Source organism: Phocoena sinus, chromosome 16, assembly GCF_008692025.1.
Source record: "Phocoena sinus isolate mPhoSin1 chromosome 16, mPhoSin1.pri, whole genome shotgun sequence".
NCBI lineage: Eukaryota > Metazoa > Chordata > Mammalia > Artiodactyla > Phocoenidae > Phocoena > Phocoena sinus.
Genome location: NC_045778.1, coordinates 28,715,319 through 28,739,087, shown reverse-complemented (window position 1 = coordinate 28,739,087; position 23,769 = coordinate 28,715,319). Strand labels below are relative to the sequence as shown.

The window sequence follows — 23,769 nt, the reverse complement described above, 5'->3', positions numbered from 1 at the left end:
TTGAGCTGAGGTTTTCATCTTGGGGAAGAGGTGGGGATATTGGACAAGGCTGGATTCATTTGTCTCCAACGTCACACGTGGTATGCCAGGACAGACAGAACCTGTGACTTTGGAAATGGAGGAAACTACAGGGACCAAGAAATTCAGTGCTACTGGGTGGTGAGGGGGAGGCTGTGATTCAGAGGGGGCTGAATCACAGACTGCTCTGCCCCCTTAGATGGTTAGTTCTCAGGAGGGAGGGAGGAAGGAAGGAGGGAGGGAGGGAGGGAGAGGGGAAGATGGCATACAGTGCAGGGAGGCAGATGAACTGGAGATAAGGCAAAATTTTCTTGAACAGCTGAACCAGGGACCAAAGCAAGGCATCGTTTTCCCTTGTAATTTGAGGTCTGTGAAAATGCCACAAGCTTCTAGTTTCCAGTTTTAAAAAGAGTAGAAGTGTGAGGAAATGACCTGGAGGCACTTAATTCAAATGATCTGGGATTTGGGGAATAAACTGTAGGACAAGAAATATGTGCTTGGTCATTGGTTCACCCTTGACATTTGTCTTCCCTGTTTTAGATCCCAGAGGTTGGATGGCTGTTTTGTCAGCTAAAAATAGGGCCATGGCTTGCCTGCAAGTGGAGTTGGTTTTAGTTCACAATTTGCTTTCCAGTTTGCCCCTTTCTCCTCCGCCCTCTGCACCTACTCTCCTCCCCCAGGCCCAGGTGGAGCTCTAGTTTTTCTTTCACCCCCTTATTTTCTAACCAAGGGATCAATGACTGCTAGGCAGTTGTGCATTTTAATAGGATCAGACCATTAGACCCAAGGAAGAGGGGTCAAGTACGGGGGCTTCAGAGGAGACCAGGAGTGAGTACTTACGTAACACGTTTTCTGGGTTAGGCATTTAAAAACACATGTTAAATCAATTTATTTTCCCAACCCCTTAGAGGTATAATTATTATCTCTGTATTTTACATGCAGTAGTAGGCTTGTAGGTTTCATATAACTAGCCCAGGTTCTCAGAGTGTGTAAGGAAGGAAGCTAGGGTTCAAACCCATATCTATCTGATACATAGGTCTTTCTTACTATGTAATGCTGCTGCTCTAATGGTGAAATTTCAGGCACCAGTGAACAAGTGAGGGGAGAGGTTAATCTGGAGGTCTTCTGCTAAAATAAAATGATATATAGGTGGTCCTATCTAGCTAAATACAATTGTAGATCGTAAAGTGCTCCACAAGCGTGTAAATTCTTTGGGGATGGATTTATAGCTGATCTTACTTGCATCTGCAGTGTGTCTAGCTCAGTATCTGACTCATAGTAATAATAATAGCAAACACTCTCTGATACTTACTATGAACCAAGGACAGTTTTAACTGTTACAGATACATTGTTTTATGCCTGACAGTCACCTGATGAGGTAGGTTACTATTACTATTCCCATTTTATAGTTGAGGAAACTGAGATACCGTGAGTTTCTCAGAAGGAATTTGTAAATGTACATTCCCAAGTAATGGCAGAGCTGAAATTTGAATCCCATCGTTCTGGGTCCAGAATCCTGCCTCTCTTCTAAATAGGTGCTTAATTAAAATTTGTAGTTGAATAAATGTACTGTCATATCAATTTGTATAGGATCTAGGAAGTTGGATATCTGTTGATTTCACCAAAGAGATCAATTGTGTCAGAGTTAATTGCTTGGTCAATATTTTAATTTTATTTTATTTATCTTTTATACAGTAGGTTCTTATTAGTTATCTATTTTATACATATTAGTGTATACATGTCAATCCCAATCTCCCAATTCATCCCACCACCACCCCACCCTCTGCCGCTTTCCCCCCTTGGTGTCCATATGTTTGTTCTCTACATCTGTGTCTCTATTTCTGGCTTGGTCAATATTTTTAAAAGAATGGATTAATATTCTTATGATTTTCTTTACTGACTCCCCCACTACCCCCTACCCTGTTCTGTAGATGAGGGACAATGTTCCATGTTGGCAACACTGGGCCTTCAGGAACAAATAAAACGCTCACGGAATTCCTTACGGCAGACGACGTAGGGTAGCAACCTTGGGACACACTGGACCATTTTTCACAATACACATATGCCCAGAGAAATGAGTCCAAATTCATTTGAGTGTGTGCATATGTTTGCGGAGAATTCTTTTTAAATTAAAAAAAATTATTATAGGAAACACTGTTTTTTTGTTTTTTTGGGGTTTTTTTTGCGGTACGCGGTCCTCTCACTGTTGTGGCCTCTCCCGTTGCGGAGCACAGGCTCCGGATGCGCAGGCTCAGCGGCCATGGCTCACGGGGCCCAGCCACTCCGCGGCACGTGGGATCTTCCCGGACCGGGGCAGGAACCCGTGTCCCCTGCATCGGCAGGCGGACTCTCAACCACTGTGCCACCAGGGAAGCCCCTGTGACTTATCTTTGAATGATCTTTAAATGTAAAATGAAGTTTTAACATTTTAATGATATTTAATTTATCACTTTTTTTTAACAGCACCTTTTGTTTCCTAAAAAATCTTTACCTACCCCAGTGTCCTCAGGGTACTCTCCATTGTTTCTTTTTAGAAGCTTTATATTTAGCTTTTACATTAAGTATGTGACCCATCTCAAACTAATTTTGTGTATAGTATTAGGAAAGAGTTGTTTCATTTCTTTCCCTTTATAGATATCCAGATTTTTCATTACTATTTATTGACAAGATGCTCCTTTTCTAATGGAATTACATTGGTACTTTTGTTGTAAATCAATTTACTGTATATATGTGGGTCTATTTCTGGACTCTCTTCTGTTTCATTAATGAGCATGTCTTTGTTTAGGCCATAAAACATTGTCTTAACACACCACATGTAGGCTTATAGTTTTTATCATAAAGCAGCGTTGTATTTTGTCAGATTTTTTTCCTGACATCTATTAAAATGGTCATATGAATTTTCTATTTGAATTTATTAATGTGGTGAATAACATTGCTGGTTTTCATTTGTTAAGCTAATCCTGTGTTCCTGGGATAAACTCCACTTGGTCATGATATATGATCCTTTTTATATACTTCTAGATTAATTTTACTAGCATATATTTAAGGATTGTTGTACCTATGTTGATGAGGTGTGTTAGTCTGTAATTTTTGTTTTTTTTGTTTTTTTGTTTTTGGTAATGCCCTTGAAGGGTTTTGATGTCATATTTATGCTGACATCATAAAACACTTTGGGAATTGTTTCCTCTTCCTCTATTCTCTAAAAGAGTTTGTCTAATATCAGTATTATTTCCTTCTTAAAGGCTGGTAGAATTCTCCAGTGAAAACCATCTAGACCTGAAATTTTCTTTGTGGAGATTTCCTCCCCACCCCCACCCCCCCCTCAAAATAAAGTTGATTGGAGAGGAATTTTTTTTTAAATCTCTTCCCTTTTTTTAAAATTTATTTTATTGAAGTATAGTTGATTTACAATGTTGTATTAATTTCTACTGTACAGCAAAGTGATTCAGTTATACATATATATATATTCTTTTTCATATCCTTCTCCATTATTTTAAGTTTTTATTGAATTTGTTACAATATTGCTTCTGTTTTATGTTTTGGTTTTTTGGCCACGAGGCATGTGGGATCTTAGCTCCCCAACCAGGGCTCAAACCCTCACCCCCTGCATTGGAAGGCTAAGTCTTAACCACTGAACCACCAGGAAAGTCCCTGCATTATGGTTTATCACAGGATACTGAATATAGTTCCCTGTGCTATACAGTAGGACCTTGTTGTTTATCCATTATATAATAGTTTACATCTGCTAATTTCAAACTCCCAATCCATCCCTCCCCCACCCCTTCTCCTTTGGAAAGCACAAGTCTGTTCTCTATGTCTGTGAGTTTGTTTCTGTTTTGCAGGTATGTTCATTTGTGTCGTATTTTAGATTCCACGTATAAGTGATATCATATGGTATTTGTCTTTCTCTTTCTGACTTACTTCACTTAGTATGATAATCTCTAGGTCCATCCAGTTTGCTGCAAATGGCATTATTTCATTCCTTTTTATGTCTCAGTAGTATTCCATTGTATATATATGCCACATCTTCTTTATCCATTCCTTTGTTGATGGACATTTAGGTTGTTTCCATGTCTTGGCTATTGTGAATAGTGCTGCTATGGACATAGGGGCGCATGTATCTTATTGAATTGTACTTTTGTCTGGATATGTGCCCAGGAGTGGGATCGCTGGATCATGTGGCAGCTCTGTTTGTGGTTTTTTGAAGAAACTCCATTCTGTTTTCCATAGTGGCTGCACCAATTTACATTCCCACCAACAGTGTAGGAGGGTCCCCTTTCCTCTTTGTAGAGATGTTTTTAACTGAAGTTTTGATTTCTTTAACAGATATATGGTTGTCTAGATTTTCTGTCTCTTCTTGTCATTTTGAAAAGTTGTATTTTTTTAAAAATTGTCTATTTCATTTAATTTTTAAAATTATAGACATAATATTGTTCATAATAGCCCTTCATTATCTTCTTAATGTCTGTAGGACTGTAGGATCTGTAGTTACATCTATCATTTTCAGAAGACTCTGGGTGTTAAAAAGTTAATCTCCCACCAGTTGTTTCATTTTCCTCACATTGGATTCCTTTCAAACCAGGAACAGATCATTTTCTTCACTCTTCATGATATTTGTTATGCTGTTGCCACAGATTAAAAAAGTTCCCCTCACCACAACCTTTATCTCTTCTCACCTGTCCGTCTGCTGCTCAACCCTTAGGATTCAGAATTAATGTGAACCCCCTTCTGATATACATGTCACAACATATTCCATGAACATTCACATCCAGATACACATATATGTACCACATGCATACATACTCACATAGCTATTTAATGACTTTCCTTTGCAGCACTTTACCCAAATTACTAATTTGTTAAAATTATGATAAAGTCTTTATATTGCTTCTTTCTCATACTAGACGGTAACGTCCACCAAGGCTGGACTTGTATTATTCCTGTTGGAAGCTGAATACTCAGTACCCATCACAATGCTTGGCACATAATAGATGTTTGAAACATCAGGGTTGTGTGAATGAACTAATCTATACTGAGGAGAAATAAGTTGTTCCCTTTGAAAATTCCATCTAATAATTTTAGTTTTGCTAGAAGGCAGTGTGAAGGCTGGAAAAATAGGTAGAGGCCAGATTATGGGGAGCCTTGACTAACAACCTACAGAATCTAGATATTTCTCTGTTTATATTTTTCATGTTTTCCCTCTGTCTGACCCTGCTATATTTTTGTTTACACTCAGCGCCCTGGGGGATAGAGGGGCCTGGCCTTGGTAACGAGGGGAGATGCTGAGAACTACAAGATGGGAGTGTGAGGGGCGAGGGTCTGCTCCTCAGAGCAGAGTTCCTCCTTTGCCTCAGTCCTACACGTAGGTTTAGCAGAGGATTTGCATATTTGGGTTATGCTGGTGGTTTTCCTCTCTAGTTGGGCATCACATCCTATAAAGGAGCCCTCCCTTTGAACCATCCATCATCAGACAGGATCACTAGAATAAAAGAAATGGCCCAGCGGGCTCCAAACTGCAGCCTCTCCCACACTGTATTCTGTATCCCCTGATTTAAGGAATTACGGCCTTTTCTCTTGCCATTCCCCTAAACCATGTCCAAAGGAGCTTATGTGGTAATTTACAGAATGAAGCTGATGGATCAGCTTGTTAGGACATCATGGATCAGAGCGCTCCCCTCTCCCCTCCCGACTGCCCTTCTGACGCGCTTCATGCCTCTGACGCCCAGAGCCTGCTGGGGTTCTTGGAAGTTGGCGGGTGGGTGAGGGAGGAGAGAGTGTCGATTTGCTCCACCAGGACCTAGATGCTGGTGAGCCACGCTGTGCTGGACAGGAGGACCTGTCTGTAGCACAGGTCAGAGAAACACAGGTCCTTCCAGAGCATCAGCTTGTGCAAGAAGTGAATTACAGGGAACCTGGATCCCAGCCCAGCTCTCTCCCTCCACCATGATCTCCAGTAAGATTCTGGTCTACCATCACCCACCCAGCAGCTCCAGCACAGAGGTCTATGGACCCACCAGGCGCCGCAAAAAGTCCCTGGGAGATTTGTTCCATAATGGCTTCCGGGTGAGGTCTGGGCCCGGCGCTGCTGAGGAGGAACCACAGAGCTTCTGGAAGTCGGTGGTGTCTTGTTGCAGGGTTTGCGCCTCTTGGGGTAAGGATCCACCCAAAAGCATCCCGTATTCTGAGAGGCTGCCCAGGAAAGAAGTGCCCTCTCTGCGGGCTAGCCGACAAGTGATGGGCTTCTCCATTCCTCTGTGCTTGGCGTACCCCTGAGCGCAGATGAGCTGGGCCAGGCAGAAATCCTGTCCTTCCTTTTTAGATGAATGTAACTGGTCTCTAGTGCTCCTGAATGTTTTTGAGCTGTTACAGAATATATTTCAGAAATGTTGGGGAAAGCTTGGTAAATGACGGGAACGGCTTCCTTTTCATTTATTAAGTGGTAATAATTTCCAGTGAGTCGGCATTTTTCAGGAGCGGTGTTGGAAGCTATTGACTTTTTTTTTTTCAGGGACAACAATGCCGTTTTGGTTTGCTTTCTTCTGTCCTCATATTGGGCCGTGGCAATGTTTTCTTGCCTGTCTTGGATGGTACTTCATTATTCTCACCCAGCAGAGATCATAAGAGATAATATCTCTGGACAGATTTTCTTGTCTCAGCTGCTTTCTAATAGGGATTTGGTTTTATTCGGGCATCCGTAATATATGGGCGTTTGAAATAGATGACTTAACTTTGCATTTCTGTATCTAACAATCCCAGTCATAGGAAGAGATATCATCTTTTATTTCCAGAAAGGTTAGCGTTACAAGTAGCTTCTTTAAAACGAAGTATAGTCCCTTTGACACCCAGCTTATGATTCTGATATGGATAGGCCCAGCTTGAACTATCTCTGTATTATACAACTGTGTAGAGCGAAATTCCAATTAGCAAGCAAGTGATAGGTGAGTGCTGGTCGATCCTTTTCATTAGAACTGGCATGAAAGGCCTCCTTGGGCTGAAACATCTGCATAGACTTCGTTCGGAATCTAAATATTCATGCGCCCATGTCTGTGACCCTAGATCTGCTGACCAGATTGTTCTGTTGCCTCTCCCTTCACTTCAAGAAAGAACTGCTTTGTGCTTTATAACATCCAGCATTGCCAAGGGCCGATATTAAGGCAGCTAGAGAGATGAGTGAAAATGATGAGATTATTAAGCTAAGAGAAAACGGACCATTTCCCAAGAAAGAGTTACGTGAGTGAAACCACAGCTTTCGCTTAGTATTCACTCTCCTTACTTTACCCTTGCAAGGGGTTCATTCATTCACTTTCAGTAGTGAGAGCTGACCATGTGCCCATCATCACTGTTCGGGAGGATGATGGACACAGTGGGGAACAGGTGTTTGAGGTGCTGCTGCAGTGGAGCTGACATCCTACAGAGGAAGACAGGCAAATAAACAAGCAAATATGAACATTGTAGATTGTGATAAACACTCTAGAGAAGAACAGAGTAATGGGGGGCGGGTCCAGATTGGGTGGCTAGAAAAGACCTCTCTGAGGCAGTGTCAGTTGAGCCAGCCTTGCAATGATCTAGGGGAAGAACATTCCAGAAAGGAATAGAAGGGAAAGCCCTGAGCTGAGAATGAACTGGGAGATACTCAAGGAGCAGAGATGCAGTGTGGCAGGTGTGAGGATGGGGAGAGTAGAAATGAAATGAATACGGACTAGATCATGGAAAGCGTTCAGAGCAAGGTAAGGGGTCTGAACTTAAGCCATCTGAGGGCTTTTAGCTGGAAGCGATGTGATCTGATTGATGTCTGCAAAAATCACAGTGGCTGCTTCTAGGAAATGGATGGTGGGGCATGGTGGGCTGAGGGAATAAAAGTGCAGACGAGCTTGGGGGCTGCTAGCCAAATTAGAGATAACAGTGGCTTGGACCATGGTTCTGGCATTGGAAAGGGAAAAGATGAGTTATTTTTTATATGTATTTAAGAGATGAAATCAACAAGACTTATTTGTTTACTTTTTCAAAAATTTGTTTCCTTTCTGGCTCCCTTATTCAAATTGGAGACTGTCAAGCAGGAGCGTCACCCCTTTGCTTTCACGATCTAGGACAGTGAGTGACTGGTACAGAGAGACACTCACTGCACATGTATGGCATGAATTCATGAATGAAAGCATGAATGAATGTGTGAGAATCCCAGCTGGAATATCACCCGATGTTTAGCATCTGTCAGATAGGAAGCAGGACCGGGATAAGGTGGGGCACCGAACAACCTGAGCAATTATCGAGGGAAAAGATTTGAAAAGGTCAGGCAAACAAGCATCATTTATAAAACACAAGTTCTAACTGGAGGAGCAAAAGCCCAGGGGCATTTGAGAGCAAGAAAGACAGTCCTCTCCCTCCAGCTGGGAAGAAGAGGCTCTGATTCTCTGTGTGTGGAGGGTGAGAGCACGTGGTCCGGGCAGTGATATATCTGCGGGATGGGAGGTGGGACCTGGGGATGGCAGCAGGGTGCAGGGACCACCCTGTAGAAGCCTCCCTGGGATTGTGTCTGTCCCTCTTTACCCTGATGACTCCTCTCATCGATTTGAGCTCTCGAGCTGCAAGGCCAGATGACTATGACCTTGTCAGACACTACAGAAATAATTGCTCTTCAGGATTTACGTGGGGGTGGAGGGATTGGAAATGACAGAGGTTTATTTGAACCTTTCAGCTTTTTGGATTTAAAGATTAAGGAGTTAAAGGGAATGGAAAACAGCAAATTGGAAAACCCTGGCCGGCTTTCCACCCTGGGCTGGGATGCGTCTGCTTTTGTGTTTTCTTAGTCTTGTGCTCCAGTGGGACCTTGCTTGCAGGAATCTCCTGAGTCCTTTCTGTCTTGGGATAATGGGGACCCTGAATGGTGAATGATTCATCATTTACCTGCATGTCCCTCAGTCTCTTGTCAGTGTCGCTGTTCTGCTTCCATCTGAGAAAGAGGTCCTAAATCCCTTAACCTTTATGGTTGCCCAGCACTAAAATTACATGGCAGTAGTTCTCAGGATGGCCTAACCTGGTTGTTCAGGTCCCAGGTGCCGAGTGTGACCCTCTGAAGGGACAGCAGTGGCCAGGGGTCCTCCCTGCCTAGAGCTGTTGACCTCGGGTTCCTGAATCTTTGACAAGGACGCGGGGCTCAGAGTCAGAAGACCTGTCCTCAGTCCTGACTTGCCATTAACTTGATAACAACAGCAACAAAACGTTATGAATAAAAATAAGAATTTTTAATAAGTATTACAGAAAAATTATAAAACTCAAGAAAATTAATGAAATCCAGAAATCCTACCTCCATATCTCAACCACTGTCATCATTTTATGTGTTTCCTAGTTTATATTTTTCATATACCTATAGTTTTCATAGTTTTATCAGAGAGAACATACACTTTACATTCCAGTTTTTAAAAATGTTTCCAGTTTGCTATATTTTTATTATGGTAAAAAATATATAACATAAACTTTTCCATCTTAACCATGTTTTAGTGCACGGTTCAATAGTGTTAAGTACAATATATTGGCATTGTTGTGAAACAGAACATTTTCATTTTGCAGATTTGAAACTTCATACATATTAAACAACTACTCTTCCCCCCCCCCCCCCAACTCCTCAGCCCTTGGTAACCACCATTCTACTATGTCCTACTTCTTTAACTTAACATTATATCATAAGCATTTTCTTTGTTGTTACATTATTTTTTGACTATAATATCCCATAGATGGACTATATTTAAGAAGACCTATTTTTAGATAGCAAGCTGCTTTCTGTTTTTCTTGTTTAATGAATAATTTTGCAAGGAACTTCTTTGTTTCTGTAGCATCTTTCCATGTTTTGTTATATTATCTTAGGTTTCCTTCCCAGAAATGTAGTTTGATTTATAATGTGGAATTATTTTCTGCAAATGCTGTATCAATTTACAATTCCACCATAAATTATAAGACTGTCTCATTGTAGGGGCATCTCTAGTAGGTGAAATTCAAATACATTGCTAGTTAAGCAGAATAAACCAAAGTTACTATATTTTTAATTGACATATCTTTTATTTCAACCAAGTGTAATAATTTCTAATGCTGTTTACTAGTTATATTTCCTATTTCATGACAAGCCTCCTTATGACTTTTTGCCTATTTATGGACTAGTGATGTAGTACATGTTCTTGACATCATGAAGACTTTATCCTTATTATATCATATTTGATTTAAATATTTTTCTAATAGATTATGATCTTCATTACCTTTTTTTGACATGTAGAATTTTGATATTTTTATGGTGCTGATTTAAAAATTTTTATGATTCCTTTCACATCTGGGTCTAGAAATTCTTCCTTTCTTCAGAGGGTTAATAAGTATGTAATTATATTTTCTTTGGGTTTTTTATGGCTTATTATTTATATTTAATTTTAATTTTCATCTCAATTTAATTTCAATTATGGTAGGAGGTGACAGTTTAAATTGATCTCATTGTGAACCAATTATTCCATCATTATTACATAATGCTTGTCTCGCCTTGAGTTGTGATGACTTCTTTATCATATATTAAATTCTTCTCTCTATAATACAATCTTATAATACAATCTATTCTGCTTATCTTTTCAAAAATATTTATTTATTTTAATTTTTTTTTTGCTGCATTGGGTTTTTGTTGTTGCGCGTGGGCTTTCTCTAGTTGCGGTGAGCGGGGGCTACTCTTCGTTGCGGTGCGTGGGCTTCTCATTGCAGTGGCTTCTCTGGTTGCAGAGCACGGGCTCTAGGTGCATGGGCTTCAGTAGTTGTGGCACGAGGGCTCAGTAGTTGTGGCCTGTGGGCTCTAGAGCACAGGCTCAGTAGTTGTGGTGCACGGGCTTAGTTGCTCCGTGGCATGTGGGATCTTCCCGGACCAGGGATCTAACCCGTGTCCCGTGCATTGGCAGGCAGATTCTTAACCACTGCATCACCAGTCAAGTCCCTATTCTGCTTATCTTTTTGTGATTTTTCTTATTTTGTTGCTTTGTGGTAAATGTGGCCTATATGATTTCTGTACTTCGGAATTTGGTAAAATTTCTTTGTCGCCTAGTGCATGGTCAGTTTCATGACTGTTCAAAGGTTGCTGCTGAAGAGTGTGTTCTTTATTTACTGGATATAATATATGTATGTATCTGTCTGTCCATCCATTCAGATAGACATATACAAATATATCCCAAGGAACTAAGTGTTATATGAACATTTCTTATTTGTGCTTAATGTTTTGGCTAGTGTCTGAAAAGTGAACATTAGACTCTCCCACTGTGATGTGGCTTTGTCAGTTTTTGTTGTTTGATGCATTCTTGCCAGATTTTGTTGTATATGTACTTCAAAGATATAGTCTTAGGTGTGTAAACTTTTTTCACTGTTACATATTCTTGGTGGATTTCTCCTTTTATGAATATGAAGTATTACTCTTTCTTTTGTACATCTTCACAGTAGCTGCCACTTTATATGATATCATTATTGTTCTGTTTGCCTGTTTTTCTTTGGTCAGCATTTGTCCGGTACATATTACTAACTTTCCTTCTTTTCAGTGAACCTCTTACATGCATTTGGAATGGATTATTGCCGTTTTTATATTACCTGAGTGTCTTTGTCAATTAATAGATAAATTTAACTCACTCAATTTTGTTGTGATAACTAAAAAATAATTCTTTTTGCTGTTGCAGTAGTATTTTATTAATACTAATTAATATGCTTTTTTCTTTTCTTTTTTCACAATTCTTTTCCTTCAGTTGGATTGATCAAATTCTTTTGTTCTTTTTTCCTTCTGAGATTTGGAATTTATAATTCCAAATGTATTCTTAAGTTGTTGATACACATGCTTAAACTTAAGATTTTCTATTAATATGTATAATTAATAGTACTTTCTCCTGAAGCAAGACAAGAACTTTAGCACAACTTTCTGACCTTCACTGCCCTCTCCCCTCCATCTTCCATGTAGTATCATCTAGAGGTTTTACTTTTAAATCATTATTATTATTTATTAGTTTTTGTAATATTCAGTCAACACATAAACTAATCAGTTACTTTTACTCTTTTCTTGCATTGCTTCTTGTATCTCACTTGCTTTTGGATTTATTTTTCTTTCAGCTGGTTAAGTATATCTTTTTTAGCTCAAAATAATTTCTCCTGAAAATTGTGGCGATATCTTTCCTTTGTTTTCTTGAATCCAGTGCAGCCAGGAGAATTCTGGCAATAATTTGATTCTCGTTGCTTTGGGGAATTTATATCTTTGCATTGGTGTTCTGAAATGTCACTGTAATATGCCTCAATTTGGGTCCTTTAAAATTATCCTGCTGGACACTTAACAGACCTTTCCAATCTGAGGATGCAGGTCATCCCTTTGATCTGGGAAACTTTATTCTAATGTTTGAGAGTTTTCCTCCTTTCTTTTTTTTTTTTTTCCTTCTGGAAACTCAATTACGTAAATGTTAAAAATTCTACACTTGTCTTCCATGTCTCTCAACTTCCCTTTTGTACTTTTCACCCCTTTTCCGCTTTGTACAAAGAGACCTCTGTTTGATAGTCTAGCCCTGTAGTTTGTATGTAGCTGTATCCATTCTTCTAAGATTTGGCTTTTTAGAGTTTTGATGTTTAAAATTTTAATTTCTAAAATATCTAGTTTATCTTTGCCGAGTTGACATATTTTCCTACAATTCTTTGTTTTTCAATCAAACTTTTTCTAAAGTTGTTGCTTTGTTAACGTATCATTAAGTGCAAATTTTGCTGGACTACGTGCCTTTCTTCAAAGAAAGCTTGACTTTCCTCAGATATTTGGTGATTCTTGATTTCATGCTCCTCTTTGGATTTGAGATTTTCTGTTAGCCTATATTAGAATGCTGTCTTTGCTTAATGCGCCTTGTCTGAGGAGTGATGGGGTGGGTATGTGGCAGTGTATTTTGGTCCAATAACTGGTCTTACAGCTTTCTCCTGAGAGTCACCAGTTCACGTGGAATATTGCTTTGACAACTACAATGCCCACGCTGGCTGCTTTATCCTGGCTGTTCCTTTTTCGTACCCCAATCCATTAGTGAGTTGTCCCAGCCTCCCACTTCCCAGTGTTGGTCACCTCATTTCATCTTTTGAACAGTTGCTTTCTCCTTATCTATGATTTCCCCACCCCACCAGGCCCCACCAACCTGTCTTTGTGAAATTCCTTATCAAATTTATTGACCAAGAACATTTCCGATATGTTGTTTTTATTATGTTATATGTATGTTTCTTACTATATATGTTATCAGGTTTCTCTGCCTTGCCAAGTTAATTTCCAACAGAATATCCACTTTTCGTCTAGCATCGTTTTGTGGTTTTCTGTTAACGTGCTGTAGTTTCTCTTCCCTTCTTCCTGCCCTTGTGGGATTTTGCTATTTCCCCCGCCCCCTTCATATTATTTTAGTGAAGTTTTGAGAGGAGGCAGAGATAAATCATTCTGTCCAGTCTGTTAGGGTTAACCAGAATGCTCTGGCTTCTTATTTGAATTCACAGATGAATTATCTATGTTGGTATTTTATGTAGAACTTTAGCATCACTAATCTTAGCTTATTTTACTTTTGTGTTTTGAGAGGCAGTTTTTGGTACCAGGTTATGATTATTTTATAACAAGTTTAATAGCTTTGCCTCTTTTTGTGTATCATGGAATAGTTTAGAGTTTCATTAAATTGTAAATGTTTTTAAACATTTAATAAATCACATGAGTGCAAACTCTCTGAGGGGAAGATATTAATAAAACTTTCAATTTATATCTCAATTATCATCCTGTCACGGTTTTCTTTTTTGTGTGTATAAACTTACAAAGTTTACAGTTTTTGGAACGTCACCCTCTCAGTGTGGATTTCAAATCTTATTAGCCTGAAGTTGTGCATGACTTTATTTTCTATTTGTTTCTTTTTTTTTTTGTTTGCGGCACGCGGGCCTCTCACCGCTGCGGCCTCTCCCGCGGCGGAGCACAGGCTCCGGACGCGCAGGCTCCTTGGCCACGGCTCACGGGCCCAGCCGCTCCGCGGCACGTGGGATCTTCCCGGGCGGGGCACGCACCCGCGTCCCCTGCATCGGCAGGCGGACTCTCAACCACTGCGCCACCCGGGAAGCCCAGTCTATTTGTTTCTTTATTGGATAAGCATGTGTTTTGTTTGTTTTATTGTTGTTATTGTTTGCCCCCATAAAATGATTTGAAATTTTTTACCACTTTTAATCTTTATTAGTTCTCTGATTATTCAAGTATAAACACTAAAGTAGAAATCATCTTTTCTTCTGTGGTTGTTAAGACTCCTTTTTTCCTAAGATCTTGAGCTGAATGCATTATTTTATAAGTAATCTATTATTATACTGTGGATTTTTTCTAATTTATAGTTAGCCAGTATGTTCTTTAAAAGTAAAGAGACAGGGCTTCCCTGGTGGCGCAGTGGTTGAGAGTCCGCCTGCCGATGCAGGGGACACGGGTTCGTGCCCCGGTCCGGGAGGATCCCACGTGCCGCGGAGCGGCTGGGCCCGTGAGCCGTGGCCGCTGGGCCGGCGCGTCCGGAGCCTGTGCTCCGCCGCGGGAGAGGCCACAGCGGTGAGAGGCCCGCGTACCACAAAAACAAGTAGAGACAGGGTGCTTAATGGATATAGGACTGGTTTTAGATTACTCAAGCGATTACTCAGGGAAAAGGCAATTTGCTAACTATTTGGGGAAAAAATAAAACTTGGTCCCTTTGGCCCACTGTTAACCAAAATAAATAAATACGTCAAGATGGATTTACAAATTAAAGGTTAAAAGAAGAAAAGATACCCTCAACGGGTGGTTCCCACACATGGCTGCCCATTAGAGTCATGAGGGGCGTTCTAAAAAATTTCTGCACCCAAGTTGTCACCCAGACCAATTAAATCAGAATATCTGAGGGTGGGAGATAGGCACCAGTGTTATTCCAGAACTTCCAGGTGATTGCAGTGGCAACAAAGTCTGGGAACCCGTGCCCTGCAGTTTTGTTTTCTCAGTTTGGTCTCTGACCAGAAGCGTCGGTGACATCGTAGAGTTGGTTAGAAATGCAGAGCATCAAGCCCCATCTCAGACCCATGGAATAGAGTCTGAATGTTAACAAATCCCAGGCGATTCATGTGCACATGGAATTTGAATAGCTGGCCTCTAAAGCAGGCTTAGCAAACTAGGCTCCATGGCCTATTTATCTGAATAAAATTTTACTGGAATACAGTCACGTGCATTCATTTACATGTCATTTACAGCAGAGTGGGTAGTTGTGATAGAACCTAAAATATTTACTTCCTGCTCATTTGTAGAAAAAGTTTTCAGTGCTTCTCAACCGTGATGGCTCATGAGGATCATCGAAGAGCTTTAAAATTCCCTCTGCCTGGCTGTACCTCAGACCCATTAAGTCAGAACTGGGGAAGAGGGAGTGAGACCAAGGTATCAATAATTCTTAAAGCTTCCCAGGTGATTTAGATGTGCAGCCAAGGTTCAGAACTCGCACCCTGAAGGTACAAAGAGAAAATGTCCATGCATTTTTAAAAATCTGTTTTTTCACGATGGAGGTGGCCATTTTAAAATTTTAAAGCAAAGCAACAATGATGGAAGTCTGATATATTTGACCGTATAACAAACTTTGGAATTCAGGGAAAAAAACAAAACAGAACACCTTAAGCAAAATTTAAGACTTAGGAAAGAAAAAAAAAAAACTTTGAGCAAAATTAAAAGAAGAATGATGAACCGTGGGATAAAATATATAACATATAATATTCTCATTATGAAAGAGCTCAAATATAATAAAAGAATAAGATGAACCCACAGGTAATCTGGCAGAGACTATTATAAAGCGCTTTAGAGAGGAAAATAAAATGACTGATAATTATGTGAAAACACAGTTAACTTCATTTGTTAACCTAGAAAAGCAGAATAAAACAGTGATGGGCTCTATTTGGGGTTGAGGCCTATCAAAGTGGGACTCCTACTTTCCCTCCCTCCCTCCCTCTTTACTCCATCCCTTCCTTTCCCTTCCTTCTTCCTGTCTTTTCTTAATCAGAATACTCAGTCTGATGGGGGTGTAGGCGAAGGGCATTTCCCTATGGACGGAAATGCGAATTGCTAGGAGAGTTTGGCAAGATGATCGCAAGTGCTCTAAGTGCTCCCTTGAATGCTGATGTTTGGAATCGGAACTGACTGACCAAAGGCTGTGCCAGGGCAGTGGTTACGAGCTTGGGTTTTGTGGCGTTACATAAATTTGGGTTGAAATTTGTGCTGTGCTGCTTACAAACTGTGTGCTGGACACATTCTCCAGTCTGTGTATCCTTAGCTATTTTCTTCGGTTGTACGGATTAAATAAGATAGAGCTAAAGATTTAGGCATGTAGAAATAATTAAAAATAGCAGATGATCAATCGTAATAGATTTACATGATTGTCAACATCATCATTTTACCAATAGTTGAAAGTAATAATAATACCACTTTTCTAACCAATACAAAGTACAGAAGGAGAGAGAGAAGTCCATTTTTATTACTTGACTATATAATAGAGAGTATTGATATGTAGAGAAGTTTACTGTTTTTTGATAGTTTAAAGGAACTTGCTCATGAAACTATCTAGACTTTTGGAGAGCATGATTAATGTTATTTTCTTCTTCACAACTCTGTTATAGCCATTTTCTATTTCCTAAAAAATAATTTTATTTCAGAGATTTTAAAGTATATAGAATAAATAATAAGAATATAGTGTTGTAAAGCAAAGGAGATGAATAATTTGTCACTTTGGCATTGCCCATCCCACTGCTTCCTTTTCTTGGCCTCTTTATGGAGTCTGAGGTTGCTGTCTATCCTCTTTCAGGGCCTCTCTGTGTATAGCAGCGTGACCATTGGTCAAGGCTCTTTCCTGGTTAGGCTTCTTCATATTTCCTAAGAGTGTCAGCCCTGGCCTCTGTCAGGTGAACTTTCAGAGTCATGGCTTTTCCCTTTAGAAAACAATGTGTAGCCTCAGAGTTCCAAATGCAGAGCCTCTAACCTTTAGCTCTCTGCCATCTAATTCTCAGAAGTCTGATTCATTCAGTTCAATTCAAGCAAGTAGTTACTGAGTATCCACCTTATGCAAGGCACTATTTTAGGTACATGGGATATAGCCGTGAACACAATAGACATCAATCCCTCCCCTCCTAGAGCTGGTGCTGTGGATAAGGAGACAGAAAGTAAACTACATAAATAAGTAAGATGCTCGTGCTTTATTCTGGGGAGAAAAATAAAGCAGTCAAGCAGAATAAAGAGTTTTTTGGGAGGTGGGGGTGGAGCTGAGGGGGGAGTTGCACTTTTAGACAGAGTAGCCAGGGAAGATCTCCCTGAGAAAGTTATGTTGATGAAACGCGTGAAGGAGGTGAGCGAGGCCATCGTGTGGCCATTTGGGAAGGAGCATTCCAGGTAGAGAGAAGAGCATGTGCAAAGGCCCTGAGGCAGGAGCACCCGGACACAGTCAAGGATCACTGAGGAAGACGGCCAGATCAGAGGCAAAGTGGTATGAGTGAGGACAAGAGGCCAGCGGGTCCAGAAAGAATGAGGGCTGGCCTTGCTTTAGACTCTTGAAGGACTTTGACTTCTACTTTGTGTGGAATGTGGGCAGTGGAGGGTTTTGAGCAGAGGAACGGCATGGTCCATTTTACCTGGTAACAGGCTCACTCTGGCTACTGTGCTGAGAATAGACCACAAGTGGTCCAGGGGAGAAAGCAGTTCGGGAGATGCTGTGAGCTGTGGCCTGAAGGATAGACACTTCAGACCAAGCAGTTCTCCAAAGTGTCTGGCTTGATCTGAGGAGAACATGTAGACTGAATTTTTTTAGCCCTATGTAGAACTTTTTTTCTCATTTGCATTAGTGAAACCCAGCGCCCTGACCGTGACCAGCGCGAGGCAGTCAAATAAACAAAGCCCACCGTTGTTCAGCCCGTGAGAACGTTGCTCCTGCATCACCCCAGGCCCCTCTGGCAGGCAGACATTTCTCTAGAGTCCCCCTCCTGGGATAACCTCTTCTCCTGAGAACCAGCTTATTTTCCTCCTTTGTCAATCTTAGAGTGCGTCCCTGCTTGCTTTCCTTGGGAAAGAGCTCAGACCTAGATCTACAGTTTACCTCTAGCGAGAGGATAGGACCTTGTGACTGCTGCATTCTTTTTTTTTTTTTTTCCTACCTTTATTTTCATACACCTCAATTAAAAGAAAAGTTTTTATTCTATCTTATTTTTGTGAGTCGCTTTAAAATATGACAAACAACAAACCAATAGTGCAGGATGCAAAAGGCATTTCTTCACGATGAAAAGAAAGAAATCCCATTCAAAGCGTGGGCCATTTGTATTCAATTTTTGTTTCCATAAATGAAAGCTCTCTCTCTCTCTCTCTCTCTCTCTCTCTCTCTCTCTCTCTCTCTCTCTCTCTCTCTCTCTCTCTCTCACACACACACACACACACACACACACACACACACACACACAATTTTTCAGGATGAAACTATTAGCGGCTAATATGTTACTAAAGCATCCTTATATCCCTGACTGGTTTCAGTACTCACTGCCAGTCTGTTTCTACCTCGAGCTTCTAAATGTGTTATTTTACCTCCCAGCAACATGTGACAGTGATGCTGCAGTCAGATCAGCCATCCAGGTGGGGCTGGATGCTTCGGACCAACAGGAGAGTTTATTAATTCACTTTCCAGCCTGCACCACCCCCCATTCTGATTAGTAAGACTTAACGAACTTCTTTGCAAATGTTTTGTTCAAACAGTATATTTTCTGAGAACTTGGATGTTTGAAAGTATTTTTTGTTGCCCTTATACTGTTGAACAGCTACTTGACAGGGCATAAAAATCTTGGGTCAGACTCTCCTTGTTTTAAAATTCTGCGTGTTGCACAGTCATTGCTTAACACTTACTGTTATGTAATGAGATCTTAATTGCCTTAATGGTAACCCTCTCCTCACCCTGGCACTTTTTGATTTTTATATCTTCATTTATTTTAATACTTGAAATTTGAAGGGAAAAACAATAAGATACTTCTTGGTGTCAGTCTCTCAGAGCTAATCGTTCATTTTGCCTTTTAATCTTGAGTCATTTTTTTCATATCCAGAATGTTCAATCCTGTGATGTCCTGGCTGCTACTTACGATCTATGTGTTGTTTGCACTTCCCTTTGGAACACATTTTATTCATAGGTTGGATCTCTGTGATCTCCACTCCATTGCTGTTATCTTAAGTTCCATCTTTTGTCTTCCCGTTTCTCTGCCTTGTGAGATGACCTCTCCATTCTGTCCTCTGCACCCCGTTGTTAGCAGTGTGAAGTCAGCCTTTCATCAGCTCAGTTAGGACTGGGTTTTTGGCTCCTGAGACTTTTATTTCATCCACATCCCTTCTCATCTCTGCACTTTCTTGTTGAATAAAAGTAATATGAATATCATTCAGAACAGAAGGCAGATGTTTTCTGAAAAAGTCTTCTGTCCGTGAAGGTAAATCCTTTTAGATGAGAAATTTTCCTCTTGAGCCATATCCTTTTGTCCCTCTTGAGCAGTGGGGTTTTTCCGTCTGTGGGCTTTAAGTTAGTTTTTCCTTGTCACCTTATGCTTGAACAAGGAGTAATCTAACTGAGCCCAATATGGAGCTGTTTAGGGGAGAACTTCCGGGCTGTCTCCTTTCCTTGATTCACCCTGGGGTCTCGAGAGAATCACCACTGCTTCTTCCCACCACTCTGCACGCCTCCCCGCTTTACTGCCTCACATACTGGGCCGAATAAACTCTCACCCATGGACATCGAGCTGCCCGTCCACAACTTAGCCCACTCTGTGCTCAGCTCCACACATGGCACATGTGGAAGCTTAATAAAATGCTTTGAATCCCCTTGGGAGTGGGTGTGATATTGAAAGTGTCTCAAAGCTGTAATAAAGTATTTTGTAAACAGTTTTCTTGCACAACTGCCAAGATTCAAAGCCCATGAGTCATTCAGATTGTTTCTGACTCACAAATTTGATCTCAACAGAAATACATTTTACCCATGGCTATTAAAACACAACAATAATCTGTATTTTCTTGAATCCTCAACTGTGTCTTCCTTCCCCATTTCCCTCTCTCTCCTGCTACATAGAAACACTGGCTCTTCTTCTCCATTCAAGAGAGGTTGCTGATTTAGAATGGAGAAGCCTGTATCTTGACACTCAGTAAAAGTAGAATTTTATAAGTCGTGAATCCTGAAGTATATGGGGTGTGATATCTTAATGATTTGATTTTTTTTTTTGATTGGAAGAAAAATATAGAACCTTGTGGGAAACAGATAACACAGTGAGCTATACTCTTCATTTTATCAGAACGGCAGATAAAGATTGAAAAGAAAAAAAAGAAAATCCACCAAAGAGGTGAGGTTATCTGACTTGTTCCTAATCTGCTCTTAGCACAAGGGTTACCCTGAGCTATTCCCAGTATTTTTCAGAGACAGAATCCTGTCAGACAACCATGTAACTTAGAAATAGTGCTTTAAATCAGAGATGGGGGGCTTCCCTGGTGGTGCAGTGGTTGAGAGTCCGCCTGCCGATGCAGGGGACGCGGGTTCGTGCCCCGCTCCGGGAGGATCCCACATGCCGCGGAGCGGCTGGGCCCGTGAGCCATGGCCGCTGAGCCTGCGCGTCTGGAGCCTGTGCTCCGCAACGGGAGAGGCCACAACAGTGAGAGGCCCGCGTACCGCACAAAAAAAAAAAAAAAAAAAAAAAGAAAAAAATCAGAGATGGACGCATGAGAAAGCTCAGTAAAGTGGGCTCTGCCCACCAGAATATCGTCTGCAGTGGCTCCATACAGGGCCCCTTTAATGAAACAGTCAGGTTACCAGCTGAGATTAAACCAGTCAAGGACCAGGAGGAAGAGCTACATCCACGGTACGGGATGCTTCATTCCTCTGCAGGGATTTCGTATCCCATTAACCTTGGCAGCTGTAAATCCAGCGGCAGCGTGTGCGCGTTAAAACCACACATTGCAGGTAATGCATCTCTATTTCATTTCTCTTTCCAGGGTTGAGATTTTTAAGAGCTCTCAGGCTGATCCAGTTTTCAGAAATTTTGCAGTTTCTGAATATCCTGAAAACAAGGTAAGATGTTCTTTCTCATATTTTTTTTTGTCGTTCTGGTCCCCAGCGCCACGTTGTAAATATCAGGTGTTGTGTACTTTCGTCACAATGAAGTTAGAGTTCTCTTATGCACAGAGAGAGTGATCTAACACAGAAACCCAGGGGAGGCCTAGAGGTAGGGTCTTCTGCAGGGCAGGGACTCTATGGTAGAGAGAAAGAAACAGCTGTGTATGGGGGGAAGTAGAGACAGTTTTGGGGGACCTTGTTTGGGGTTGCTTGGACACCGGCTGCAGCACCATGGAGAGAGGTGCACAGTGGGTGAGGGATAGGTCTGCTCATTGATTGGGAAGTCCTTGCTCCCAGGTTTTAAATCACCCCTTTATTACATCACTAACTAAGAAATTGAACCTGGCCATAAAAGCAATGGAAGCAATGCTCTTTGAGAGGCAATCACAGACCTCATACGGCAAACAGAGAATCATCTCATTTCAAAGTACATTCTAGATGTTCACTTTATAGCCCGTGTAGCCCCTGGGGCTTGCTCTGTGAATTGCCTTCTGGGGGATATCTAAAAACCGCCCGCCGAATGCACCATGACTACTTCTGTTAACTGTATTATGATCTGGAAAACACTACTGGACCAGGAGAAAAAAAAACCCCAGAGACCCCTTTCCTGAGGACCTGCAGGTTCTCAGAGCCGGCCGGAAACCAGGGCTGCCTTGATGAATAAACTAATAAAAGAGGTTGGACGTCCTTTAACGGAGAATAAGTACAGGTCATAAATTTCTCTCATAGGAAATTACACTTTGAGAAGCTCACTGCTAATGTTCCATTTCCTCTTTGCTTGGCCTTAACGTGTTTGATAAATGATGAAAAACAGGACATCTCTATATTTGTGATTTGTAATTAATACACCTGCATTTGGGGGGGAGCTTGGATTCAGCATTGTTTTCCCAGTAACTGAGGCTGGGACTCAGCTTCCTGAATATGTCACATCCAACAAATGTGACAGGCTTTCCTCTTCGGGTCTTAGTGTGTTTTGTTTGTTTTCGTTTGTTTTCATTTCACATTGGTTTCCCCTCGCTAACTATTCATCTACGTGAATGGGGGAATAAATTCACTTCCTATTAGTCAAGTTAAAAAGAAAATAAGCGTTGAATGCCATGGAAATCTTCTACAGTGTGTCCCAACACCCTTTACTTTCATTATCCCGGGGTCAGAATTGGTTGGCGCTCCATTTAATAGTGTATACTATTATTAATATAGAATGAATATCGTTATTCTTCGTATTTCTTCTGAGTGACAGTAACCTTCATTTCTACCTTTCTATGACTTTTCTATGCAAGGGACTCATATTCCTCTTGAAATTAAAATGGTCAACAAAGCTAGCAGTCCTCAAGTTTTGCCTGTATCATATTTGCTCCACTACACTGTATGTTTACGGGTAGACTTGGTGAGGACCCAGTGGCAATCCCAGGAACTGTATTTAAGAGATACTTGTGGGGACGGTGTTACGTGGAGTCATCCACACTGTCTAACCTGGTATAGTGTCTCTTTCTCCGTTTCGAGTTTACTTGTTTAGGGGGCTTTCAATCGTCTGACGCCAGCATTTTAAGAAGGTGCCATTACTCTGAGGAATAACATGGAGAGAACTGTGTTCTCACCTTCCTCGTACTCCATGTGGATCTTTCCTGGACTTGGGAGAATGATAAGCCATCTGAGTAAACTATCTTTTTTTTTTTTTTTTTTTTTTTTTTTTTTGCGGTACGCGGGCCTCTCACTGTTGTGGAGCACAGGCTCCGGACGCACAGGCTCAGTGGCCGTGGCTCACGGGCCCAGCCGCTCCGCGGCACGTGGGATCTTCCCGGACTGGGGCACGAACCCGTGTCCCCTGCATCGGCAGGCGGACTCTCAACCACTGCGCCACCAGGGAAGCCCTGAGTAAACTATCTTTTTCTAGGCTTTTGCCAAGAGACCCGCCAACTTCCCGTTCCTTGGAAAAGACTCCTTTCCTCTGGATGCAGGAAATAGCGCTAGCATCCCTGGGGAAACATTCCACCTGATGACTCCACAATTATGGGGGTTCATTCTCCCAGCGCAGAGGGGGAAAATCTGAAGCAGCGAGTGAGGGAAAGAGGTGACTCTACGTTGGGAGAGTCACGGGGTGGCAGGCTACTGGGATGTCTGCCATCCTAAGCCCCAAACAGCATTTCCCCAAGCACCCCACTTCCCACAGAATTAAGCTCCTTGTCTTACGGGAGGGTGGTTTCCATGACAACCACACACTTGGATTGTCCCAGTTCCTGTCACAACCAGGGGCAGCATCAGGGTGAATTCAAGCCTGAATTGAGCCCCCATTTGTGCAGCAGCGACATGGGTGCCAGGATTGAGTCCTACTTTCAGAGAGCTCCTGGGGGAGGACTGACCCACAGTGTGGTTGGTGCTGAGGGTACAGGTACTCCCAGGGCTTGGGAGGCATGGAGGAGAGGGATTAAGTGGGGCTCGGCATAAGTGCGAGGCAGTCAGGGATCTTTTCAAGGCAAAGGGGGTGTCTTCGGTGAGCCTTGTAGAAAGCCAGGTGTCATTCTGGTGGTGTTGGAGATTAGGCGTGTGAGAGGGAAGGGTGAGTGGGGTGACTTCCGATCAAGGAAGCTGCAGGAAAGCACGTAGAACATGG

The 23,769-nt window shown here is 41.5% G+C and overlaps 1 protein-coding gene across 1 annotated transcript in view; it reads left to right on the top strand.

Annotated features, from left to right (window-relative positions):
• The window catches only part of KCNMA1 (potassium calcium-activated channel subfamily M alpha 1), a 753,854-nt gene that overhangs the window by 486,759 nt on the left and 243,326 nt on the right, over positions 1-23,769 (top strand). Inside the window, 1 exon segment of the mRNA XM_032608356.1 lies at positions 21,038-21,113. Within this exon segment, the coding sequence (XP_032464247.1) occupies positions 21,038-21,113 (76 nt within the window).